The 12,177-nt window shown below is 50.8% G+C and overlaps 1 protein-coding gene across 3 annotated transcripts in view; it reads right to left on the minus strand.

Moving 5' to 3' along the window:
* Nucleotides 1-900: 900 nt before the first annotated feature.
* Nucleotides 901-12,177, minus strand: part of slc25a21 (solute carrier family 25 member 21) — a 127,495-nt gene continuing 116,218 nt past the window's right edge. For all 3 annotated transcript variants that reach the window (XM_061263320.1, XM_061263311.1, XM_061263329.1), the window contains exons 7-11: nt 10,751-10,858; nt 9,864-10,028; nt 5,478-5,659; nt 2,315-2,367; nt 901-2,165 (exon numbers count right to left, since the gene is read on the minus strand). In XM_061263320.1, coding sequence (XP_061119304.1) covers nt 2,104-2,165; nt 2,315-2,367; nt 5,478-5,659; nt 9,864-10,028; nt 10,751-10,858 — 570 coding nt within the window. In that variant the 3' untranslated portion in view covers nt 901-2,103. The remainder of the gene's footprint in view (nt 2,166-2,314; nt 2,368-5,477; nt 5,660-9,863; nt 10,029-10,750; nt 10,859-12,177) is intronic.

Genomic DNA, 12,177 nt, shown 5'->3' on the forward strand with positions numbered 1-12,177 from the left:
CTTGTTAATGCAAATATTTAATCAGCCAATCATCTGGCAACAACTAAATGCATAAAGGCATGCAGGTACTATTAAAGGGCTGCCACTACTTTTTAGATAGCTGCCGTTGGTGCTGTTCTGTGGCAGAGGGAGGCTCTTCTCACTGTTCGGGAGTCTGGTCTGTGAGGAACCCTGCAACGTTTTGGGCTACTTCCACCCGTCCCAACCAGAAAAACTATGAATGAGCGTCGCTTAAACCTACATGCCAGTCGGTGAATGATTACAATGAGTAACATATGGGAACGGTGTAATTTCTGCTGGATGCTGATTGCTCAACGTTAACCCACAATCAGACAATGGAGGGAGATGAATGTGGAGGGGTCTCACATGAGTGCAATCATATAGTCAGGATTAAATATTCATGACTAAAAAAGACATATGCGTCTGTTAAAACTGGCTGGGGAAAGAGGGAAATAAATGAGTTGGGGAAACTACTAAATTCAGACATGACAAAGAAAATGTTTTGAACGAAAGCCTATGCTAATCTTCGCTGTACTGTAGCTGGAGTGATGGCAGAGATATTAGTTATAGAGACCACCGGGGAGAGATACCACTGCTGAGCCCTCTTACCACGCTGGGGTCTGTATCACAAAGCAGGGTTACAGAGTTTAGCTGGATAACTGCACCGAGTAAAACCCAAAACAGTTCGGTTTGGGTTTGCTTCAGTCCATGTTCCAGATTTGGATGGGTTCTGGGTTTTACTCGGTGAAGTTATCCAGATTGCTTTGTGACACAGGCTCCAGGATGTGTGTTCTGCTCTGTTTGACCACAGTGCATAAGTGCTTGTGTGTCCTGTGTCCTGCTACTTAGTCTTAAACCGTCGACTATCCAAGGGCAACAAAACCAAAACACTCAAAAACATTCATTCATTTATCATTTATTACCAGCTTGTATTACCTCTTTTAATTTTGTCTTAACGGGACAAGCAAAGAAAAAGGCAGTTAGTCGTAGGGGTTGACTGACTGGGCCAGAAGGCCTCAGGACTCAAGACTCAGGTCAGGTATCAGATCTGCACTACAGAACACAAAGAGACGTTACACAAAATGGCCGAAAGCAGTGTTCATTTCATCGGGAACTGCGGGTCATTTAAAAAAAATACTGCATCACAGGAAAAGACGGCCATCAAATAAAAGTAGTGTGGATAAAAAGGTCTGCCTAACTGATGGTTAACTGTTCAAAGTATGGATATTGCTCTCACAGTGTCCCTGAGTAAATCATCATTAAGAACATCTCATCGACACAAAAGACGAGACAGCTGAGGTAGCCAATCGCTACACATGCGCAATGTGCACTATATACTTGTTGGTCATGTATGTTCACTGATATATATCTGCTGCAGTCACTCCCTTTTGTTTGTCAGTTCAGTTCAGTTCTGATCGCAGGTGGCGGTGCGGCCCAATCAGAATAATACAATGTTTCCCTCTTAATCAATGTAAGAACGAGTGAGGATGGGGCGAGGATTAGCAGGACTGGGGTGCGAGTCAGAGGAATGGGTCCTTGGGAGATTCGTAGAGGGCAGCGATGTCCTGCAGGAGGCTCCCTGCTGGGTGGATGGGTGGGGCTCTGCAGGTCCCTGTAGAGGGGAGAGGTCTCCAGTGGGGAGAGGTCTCCAGTGGGGTTGGGTGGATGGATGGATGGGTGGGGCTCTGCAGGTCCCTGTAGTGGGGAGAGGTCTCCAGTGGGGAGAGGTCTCCAGTGGGGTTGGGTGGATGGATGGATGGATGGGTGGGGCTCTGCAGGTCCCTGTAGAGGGCAGAGGTCTCCACTGGGGTGGGTGGGTGGATGGGTGGGTGGGGCTCTGCAGGCCCCAGTAGTGTCTCCAGTAGGCTGGGAGGGTGAGTGGGGCAATGCTGGTCCCTGTAGTGGGGAGAGGTCTCCAGTGGGCCGGGTGGGCAGTGGGGACTGGTCTGTGAAATGAGGACTGGCAGTGCTGGCTTTGGTGGACAGATGGTGGGCCTGGAGGATCCCAGGTGGCAGGCTGGCTGGTTGGGTTCAGGGGGGAGTCCTGATTTGGTGTGGTGGCGGGGTGAAGGGGGGGGTTGGGGAGGGGTGGTTAGTCACTCCTCACCAGTTCCTGTTCAGCCAGCCAGAGACATACTCGTACACCAGGAGCATCACCGCCCCACCTGCACACACGAGAGAGACGATAGTGTTACGGCTACTTTTCGGCTGAAAGGTTACCTGTGATAATGCAGTCCTGTAGAAACTACAGCATCTCAGTGTAATTCCTTTAAGACCCGTCTTTGATCTTTGAGAAATCGGAAGTGTTCCTTACCTGGTCCAAGCCTCATTATCTTGGGAACGAGTCCTTTGTACAAGGCGAAATATCTAAGAGAAATTGAAAAAAAAAAGCAGAATGTCAATTAGGACAACTTTCAGGGTGACTGATCCCGTGTATAATCCCTGCAGCCCACTCTGAACCTCTCCTTAAGAGGACCCAAATTCCCACTCTCACTGGCTCTCAGTTTTCATCCCCGGAGTCAGAAGTGTGGCTGCTGGCGTGCGTTTATCGGGCATCGATCCCAGGTCTTCTCTCACTCTCCCTTCCTAACGGGGGGGGCAGGTCGATGTCCCGTACCTGCCCCTAATGTGTTCAAGCTGATCTCGTTTCGGGGGTCGCCCGCGCCCCACACTTCCCCGACCGCCCCCCCTCCACGGTGTTAATAAGGCTCAGGCCGCTTCCTCCTCGCCCCTCTCCCTGATTAGCCTGACCCGCCGGAGCACCGCGCGGCTCGTTAGGGCGCGCTTAACGACGGCTCCCACGGGGACCACTAATTAACACGGACGGCGCAGGCCGTCGGAGCGGACGAAGGGGTCCCCCCCCGTGCCCTGGGAAGGGCTCAGTGCCGCTCTAAAACAGCCCCCGGGGCCCTTAATGATGCCTGCCCCCCCCCTCGCTCCCCCCGCGAAGGGAAGGGAGCAAATCAAGGCTCCTACGACCATAAAATAGAATTTCCCTAAACCTTCCCATGTGGCACATCAAATATGAGACGCGGGGCTGAGGCAGTAATTACTCCGCGGCACAGCCACGGTTTTGGGTCGAGCGGTGGAAATCCATCTCGGGAAACAAGGGGACTTGGGATGGCTCCAAGCGCCTCTCACGTCGCGTCAGGCACGACAAATCTTCCCGCGGAAAAGGTTTAATGGGATTACCGATGCATGTCACGAGCACTGTCGCATTAGAGCCGGCTACATTCAAACGAGCGGATCGATCCACCCGCGGGGTGGGGGTGGGGGGGGGGGGGGGGACCGCAGCGTCATGGTAACAGCCACCGCGTGCAGCGGACCGGATCAGGAGGACACGAATCGGGGACGCCCAGACGGGGACCGTCTGTGGAACAGACCGACCCGCCGATTGAACCCGTCTCACCCCCGACAACGTCTCAACATTCAGAGGGAGAGAGAGAGAGAGAGAGAGAAAAACACACACACACACACACACACACACACACACAGTGAATGAACTCATGTTGTGGGATTGAAGGAAACCTGCAGTAAATGGGGTGAGTCCGCATTAGGTCAATATTAATCATGCGAGAGGAAGTGGGTCTGCTGCTGAACCAATCTGCCAGGGAATGCCTTCCTGCAGACTGCAGCCCCACAGGTCTCACATCAAATAAATTCAACATGTCACCAAATATTCAATTACATCTCAGATGCTTATATTCGCCGTTATCAGATCACCGTGCAGGGACTCTGGGGGCTGTGCCTGTAATTCGGTCCAGACATCCCAGAGAGCGAGCTCTCCAGTTCTGCAGGCACCGCGCCGGACTCTCCCAGACAGAGCGGGGCAGGAGCAGTAGGCCCCTCATGGACGGGTTTTGTAGGCGCAGGTTTCCCCTCATGGACGGTTTGTAGGAACAGTGGGCCCCTCATGGATGGTTCGTAGGAGCAGTATTCCACCCATGGACGGTTTGTAGGAGTAGGTTGCCCCTTATGGACAGTTTGTAGGAGCAGTAGTCCCCTCATGGATGGTTTGTAGGAGCAGTAGGCCCCCCATGGACAGTTTGTAGGAGCAGTAGGCCCCTCATGGATGGTTTGTAGGAGCAGTAGGCCCCCCATGGACAGTTTGTAGGAGCAGTAGGCCCCTCATGGATGGTTTGTAGGAGCAGTATGCCCCTCATGGATGGTTTGTAGGAGCAGTATGCCCCTCATGGACGGTTTGTAGGAGCTGTATGCCCCTCATGGACGGTTTGTAGGAGCAGTAGGCCCCTCATGGACGGTTTGTAGGAGCAGTAGGTCCCTCATGGACGGTTTGTAGGAGCAGTAGGCCCCTCATGGACTGTTTGTAGGAGCAGTAGGCCCCTTGTGGAAGGTCCTGGACAGCTATTCTGCTCGATAATCTCTGAGACTTGGATGTTGATGGCTTCATGACCATCATATATGAATTGTACCTTGAACGAACAGACACAGTTTGTATACTACGGTAAAGCTGAAGATACCAACAGAGATTGCCGGGGACCAAAACATTACAACACATTTTATTTGCTTTGATCCAAAGCAACGTACAAAATGGTGCATATTAAGGTCATAGAACAAACAACCGTCAGATAAGGTACAATTCATATATGATGGTTGTAAAGCCATCAACATTAGTCCAGTACACAAGGTAGGTAGGTCAAGTCTGTAACTACCATACCAAGACATCTACAACTTCAGGAACTACAGTACCGAGACAAATACAAATTACATGCATCTGTGTGCGTGTGTGTGCGTGTGTGTGTGAAAAAAAAGCTTGTAATGAAAGCATTGTGTGCACACTGTGTGCAGGTACCATTTCCTTTTCTTTGATATCTCAGTATCCTCAGGTTGTACCTCAGCGGTAAAGTTTGGATGGGCAGTGTCGGTGTATCGCATTGTACTCTGTCACTACTGTCCTGGGTGAGTGCCTGTGTGAATGTGAGAGGCTGTCCCTGGGTGAGTGCCTGTGTGAATGTGAGAGGCTGTCCTGAGTGAGTGCCTGTGTGAATGTGAGAGGCTGTCCTGGGTGAGGGCCTGTCTGAATGTGAGAGGCTGTCCTGAGTGAGTGCCTGTGTGAATGTGAGAGGCTGTCCTGGGTGAGGGCCTGTCTGAATGTGAGAGGCTGTCCTGGGTGAGTGCCTGTCTGAATGTGAGAGGCTGTCCTGGGTGAGGGCCTGTGTGAATGTGAGAGGCTGGCCCGTGGAGTGCCTGTGTGAATGTGAGAGGCTGTCCTGGGTGAGTGCCTGTCTGAATGTGAGAGGCTGTCCTGGGTGAGGGCCTGTGTGAATGTGAGAGGCTGTCCTGGGTGAGGGCCTGTGTGAATGTGAGAGGCTGTCCCGTGGAGTGCCTGTGTGAATGTGAGAGGCTGTCCTGGGTGAGGGCCTGTCTGAATGTGAGAGGCTGGCCCGTGGAGTGTCTGTGTGAATGTGAGAGGCTGTCCCTGGGCAGGGCCCGTGGAGTGGCCCCTGGCTCCTCACCCCTCCTCGCGGTACACCACGGCCATGGTCTGGAAGCAGGTGCGGTATTTGATCTCCCCGGGGTCGGGCTGCGGGCCCTGGATTCGGCTCTTGGCCACGTCGAAGGGGATGTTCACGCAGGAGGCGATGGTCCCCGAGGTCAGGCCGATCGCAACCTTCCGCAGGAACTCCAGGGTGGGGTCCTGAGGGAAGAGGACAGAGAAACATATCGCTATAAAAATGTTTAAATACGCACTAAATATGCACTAAAAAAGGAAGGGGGACAAAACACAGGGGCTACGTTGGCTCAGGAGGTAAGAGCAGTCGTCTGGCAGTCGGAGGGTTGCCGGTTTGATCCCCCGCCCGGGCTGTGTCGAAGTGTCCCTGAGCAAGACACCCAACCCCCAAATGCTCCTGACGAGCTGCTTCGTGCCTTGCATGGCAGCCAATCGCCGTCGGTGTGTGAGTGTGTGTATGAATGGGTGAATGAGAAGCATCAATTGTACAGCGCTTTGGATGGAGGTGCTATATAATTCCCAACCATTTACCATTTAACATGGAATTCTGTGATATTTTGCATGGTCATAAGGCTCTTCTTAGACTATGAACAAATTTCAAGGCCTGACATTATAGTGCCAACGTCAAGTACAATCATGAAGTACAAAGTTGCTCATTCATTGTCTATTTGACATTATGCAAAATGAAATATAAAGATGACCATTTGACTAAGCACTCTGGTTTTGTAAATTAGGCTTGATGCATAAACAAAGACCATCTATGTGATAAAATATTTGAATATTTGTACACCATCCAGATATTGACACAAAGTGCGCACCTAAATGCATTGGGCTGATGAGGGCGTTGATTTGCATAGTTCTCTGAGCCATCGGGCTGATACAATCATAACTGAATGGATGAGCAGCTCAGGACGTACCGGAGGAAAGGCTCCACGACTAAAATAGTCATAAATACAATCCAACATAATCGCGACTTGCAGTATGTCTACGGCTAACGTGCGCGCGGCTATCCAGAATGAACGTTCACCGCTGCTGCACTCCGTTAGCGCTGGGTGAACGGGATTTCTTTCATCTGAATGACCCGTCCAGAGAGATTACTCCATCCTGTAAGACGGATGAGGACACACACAGAATCCACACACGCGGTCTGGCTGGAAAAAAAAAAAAAAAAACCCCCCGTCTTACTCACTGAAAGGCCCACCAAGTGAGCTTGTGTGACAAAAAGAAAGAGACGGAGAGAGAGAGAGAGAGGGAGGGAGGGAGGGGAGGGGAGGGGGGTGGGTAGTGGAGTTGACTGCAAAGTCGGCATGAAAGCTCTGATCATTTAAATGGTAGCAGGAACGCGTTGCAGCTTCCTAGATGAGGCGTAGCTCTGTGATTGGCCAATCCGGAGCACATGGCGAGGGGCTGGCGGAGGGAGGTTTTTTATAAACATGCGGGCGGGCGGGGGAGGCATCTGGGGGTGATTTGGGTAATTGGGCTGTGCTCCGTACAGGGGTATTACTGTATCGAAACAGCCCAGATCCAGAGCTCTCTGACAGCTAATTGGCCAGAATATTTTACAAATGAGAGCAGCCTCCGCAGTCCCTGCCTCGCTCCGGAGCCGGCCGGCGCTCCCGGTCCCCGGGCGCCCGGAACGCCGGGAAAATCAGCCGCAGGAGCCCCGAACCTCCACGCGCAGGGGGGGGGTACAGGTCCCCTGCGGGCTGGCCTGCTCCGTACACCCCTGCCTCCTCAGACACGCTCCCCCCAGAGCACTCTGGGAGAGCAGCGCCCACGCCGGCATCCGCTCCTCGCTTCGCTTCAGAAAAACGGACGACAATGGCTGTCCTCGGTTTGAGCGTTTAACCCAGGTCCCCTTTATCTCACTCTCCTCTCCTCTCTTCTCTCTCTCGGTCTTGCTCTCATTTCTCTTTAGAAAACCGGGCAGCGCTCCCTTGAGTTGGCGGTTCTTGGTTTGAGCATTCATCCCAGGCCATTTCTCTCATTCCTCTGTTCTCTCTCTCGCTTCGCTATCTCTCTCCCTCTCTTGCTCCTCTCGTCTGTCTCTCTGGCTCCTCTCTTTCACTCTTTTCTCGCTCTTCTCTCTCACTCACGCTCTCTCACTCACTCTCACACTCTCTCTCTCTCTCACTCTCACTCTTCTCTCTCACACACTCTCTCTCTCATACTCTCTCACTCTCACTCTCTCTCGACGGTACTGTACAGGCCCAGGAGCCCAGCACTCACAGGGTGACTGACACCTCCACTCCTTCTCCAAACATTGGGATGAGTGAGTCACACGCAGTCTTAACCGAGCTCGTCCGGGGGGGGTGGGGGGGGGGGGGGGGGGGGGGGGGGAGACAGCAGCACCACTCCACCCAGTCGCCGTGGAGGCAGGGAGATCTCTTGCGGTGGGGCGAGGGGTGAAAACGAAAAGCCGGGTGGGCGGAGGAGCGGGCGCAGAACCCAGAAACGGCAGCCTAACCGCCACACCGCCGCGGAGCAGAGCGAAGAAACTACGGTCCCATCCGCGTGTACCTGTCATTCCCAGAATTCCCGCTGCAACGCAACAGAGGAGACATCGGAATGCCGTGTGGCCTCATCCCGGCTGCAGCTGCACCCCCCCCCCCCCACCCATCCTAAACCAGGAAGGATCTGGCTTAAATAACCCAGCTCTGCCGTGTCTGCCGCGTCTCTCCCTTCCCCAAAAAAAAACAGACAAACAAAGGGTACTCATCATCACATCAAACGCCCGCCCCGGCCGGTGTGCGCCGGGGTGGATGGGGCGGAGCGGCTTCCAGGGAAGAGTCGCAGACACAGCCGGGTCGACGTTCGGAGTCATCAAAGAAAAACGGGACGACCCGGCACCGTAATCTCCGGGCTGACGCGAGTTTATACCGCTCTGTCCAAACTGCCTCCGATACTTACGACAATGAAAGGACGCGAAGATCGGTGCGCTCATTGTATTCGTTGTACCGCTATCGGGTGAAAGTCGTTCCCTTTCATCAACCGTGTCCAGGAAAAAAAAAAAAAACCCCGGCTGAATTTAGCCGTTTCATGAACGCAGCGCATAGTTGTCCAGCAAATTACAGCTTTTATTACGAAAAGAAGAATAATAGCTCCAGTCATGCCTTTACAGTAAGCCAACATCCCCAGAAAATAAAGACAAAATGTCTGCTTCCAATTAGTTCATTTGAGTTAATTCAATGCTCCCTGCGTCTCTGCGTACGGGCCGGCGTATGGTAACGTTTCCATTAAACAAAATTAACTTTTGTTTAGAAGTTGGGGCAGTGCCGGATGTGTAACCCGAACCTTTGAGGATGTTAGGAAGAACAAACAGAAAGGTATTAGAGTGAACGTGATTTCGTATGTGCCCGAAAACCCCCAGTGTGTTTCTCTCCTCTGCGTAAGCACCGTGTTTACTGCTCGTATGTAGCAACGGTATGATTTATTGGCAGTTGACACCGGGGATGAGAAATATAATGGTGTTTTTTGCCACATACTGTTTTGTGTGTTTTGACGGGGAGGAATGGCTTCTAGCAATCGATACCTGCTGGTACCCACAGACCCGACGCTCCACGGCTTAGCATCAAATATACATCTGCGGAAATCCTGTTTGATCTCAAATAACCTTTAGCATTTAAACCCACATGGATATGAAGACCAACACACGCATGCACACAGAGGCACGTACACGCACATGCACATACAAGTAAAGACATACACACGCACACGCAGAGATGCACATGCACACACACGCACACACACACACACAGAAACAGATGCACACACACCCACTCACACACACACACGTATGCACACGCACACACACTCACACACCCTCACACACACACACACTCTCACACACCCTCACACTCACACACACACACACACTCACACACACACACACGCGCACACTCTCACACACACACACACGCAGAGATGCACATGCACACACACGCACACACACCCACACTCACACACACGTATGCACACGCACACACACTCACACACCCTCACACACACACACTCTCACACACACACTCTCACACACCCTCACATTCACACACACACACACACACACACACACTCACACTCACACTCTCACACGCACACTCACACACACACACTCTCACACACACACACACACACACACACACACGCACACTCACACACACACACTCTCACACACTCTCACACACCCTCACACTCACACACGCTCACACCCTCACTCACACACACACTCACACACCCTCACATACACACACTCTCACACACCCTCACACTCACACACACACACTCTCACACACACACTCTCACACACACACTCACACACACACACACGCACACTCTCACACACACCCTCACTCACACACACACACACCCTCACACACATCCTCACACACACCTTGCTGGCAGGGATGGCATCCTTCACGTTGAAGTAGAAGCCGAAGTAGATCATGTTGAAGACGCCGTGTCGCCCCAGTGTGGAGGTCAGCCCCTTGTTCAGCCCTCGCAGGCCCAAGCCGTCTGATTGGATGATGTGGCGGGCCTGCGCGAAGGTGGAGGGTTGCTGCACGGGGTCAAAGGTCAGAGTGTGTGTCAGAGCCACAGGGGACTGGCAGTCAGGCCGGGGTCAGGGCTAGAGATGACCCCCCACTGTAACCGCAGCCCAAAGGCTGCTACAATCAACACCGTTAATAAGTAAACACGATGAAAGCACGTAAAACCAGCCAATGACAAACAGCTCGAAATAAAATCTACAAATCACGTGGCGTCCAAAAACCTATGTTCACTTTGTGTCATTTTTTGAACTTCTCTTGCGGGCCTATGTATTGTAAAGGTTCCAGCACTCAATATCTACAGTATGTATAGTAAAGTTTTAGCACTCAACATCTACAGTAAGTATAGTAAAAGTTCCAGCACTCAACATTGATGTATTGTAAAAGTTTTAGCGCTCAACATCTACAGTATGTATTGTAAAGGTTCAGTCAACCGACACATACCAAGTACGCTCACAACTCCAGATGACAAAACCATTATACTACATTCAAAAAAAGAACCAGTTCTTTTACTGTTACTGCCAATTCGTTTTTTTTCAGATAGTCAGAGGTTTTTGCAGCACTGACAAAATGTAACACAACTTCCACATTGACACTCATACATTTATTTTCTTTAAGAAAAGTTTAAATACCGATTTCAAAAAACATTTTAATAAAAAAAAAAAACAGCACAAGTGTTTAAAGTTATCTTTAATGGGTCTTTAGTGCTGTAAAATACACCCGTTTTTCTTACCACTTGAAAAGAGTTTCTGTTCGCCTGCAAGCTGACCTTCACCACCTCAAAGGGATTGACCACCACAGCCTCAGTCAGACCTGCACCAAGCCCTGCCAGGGACAGCGCCTAGAGAGGGAGACAGACAGACGGACAAACAGACAGACAGAGAGACAGACAGAGGGACAGACAGACAGACAGGACAGTACATGAATACTGTGACTCATTTAGATAATAGAGAAAAACTAACAATACGGCTTTGAAATGTGCAGAAATGGGGAACAGTGTCGTCGTAGGGGAATAGAAATAAGGAACAGAAAGGGGGAGAAGATCTGACAAAGGGGCAGATAGACAGGACAAGCCAGACTAGAATAATTGCTCTTCTCTGTTATGTATATCTTTTTATTTCATGTTAAAAAAAAAAAAAACATACTTATGAAAATACAACCTTGGAACCGAGTACACAGAGAACAAAGTCTTATTGACTTGAAATGAAAGTTGTGTCCTCGATGACAAAAGAGGGGCTTCAGCCGTGACAGTGCTGTGAATGGCCAACCATTGTCCCTTTGGCCCATGACAAATTCACAAAAAGGGAAGAAGACAAGACAACAGAGAGGAAGTGCGTGAAAGAGAAGAATGGGCAGATAGGGAGAAGTGTACACATGAAAAGAAGCGGAGGAATCGGATGTCAAATCCTGCCCTCTTCTGAAATCCCTTTCTGGTACCAACCCTTTTCTGGTGTGGTGCGAAAAAACCATTGCTGGGAAGAAGGAACAGCCGTGATAATGTTCTCATTGTTTCACGCATTAGGATAAATGCTTTAGTCAGCAGCGCCGGGCAGCCAACTGACAGAGTCAGAAAGATGATTTTAGTCTCAGTGGCCCACATTTTCACTGGGATTTGTAGCCTGTTATTCTGTTGCAATTGGCGAGGTGTGTGTGCAGTTGTTCCAGAAGAACTCATACCAAGACAATAATCGGTGATAAATTAGACGGAGAAACAGATCATAGAATGGTTGGTGTAGTATCGGAAGGCATGTGCTTCAGTGAACTGGATGGAGTACAGTCATTGTTACATTGGAATTTGCACTGCATATCTATCTACGGCTACATTCAGGGGTGTCAACAGGGACCATGGCTGCATTCACAAAACGGTACAGAGATGAACTAACCAGGCAAACAAAATGGAAATTTTTCCAATTTAGCACCCAAGTATGGGGTTCAGTGCCTCAGCCTGTGAATGTTCTTGCTTATGAAACTAGCAGATTCTAAATCTTAGTTCAATATCATTTTATAATTATATGGTAGAAACATGGGGCCGACAGTAGCCTAGTGGTTAAGGTACGTGACTGGGTTGGTGGTTCAAGCCCTGATGTCGACACACAACCGTTGGGCCCTTGAGCAAGGCCCTCAACCCACATTGCTCCAGGGGGGGGGGGGTTGTCCCCT

This window comes from Conger conger, chromosome 1 (assembly GCF_963514075.1).
Source record: "Conger conger chromosome 1, fConCon1.1, whole genome shotgun sequence".
NCBI lineage: Eukaryota > Metazoa > Chordata > Actinopteri > Anguilliformes > Congridae > Conger > Conger conger.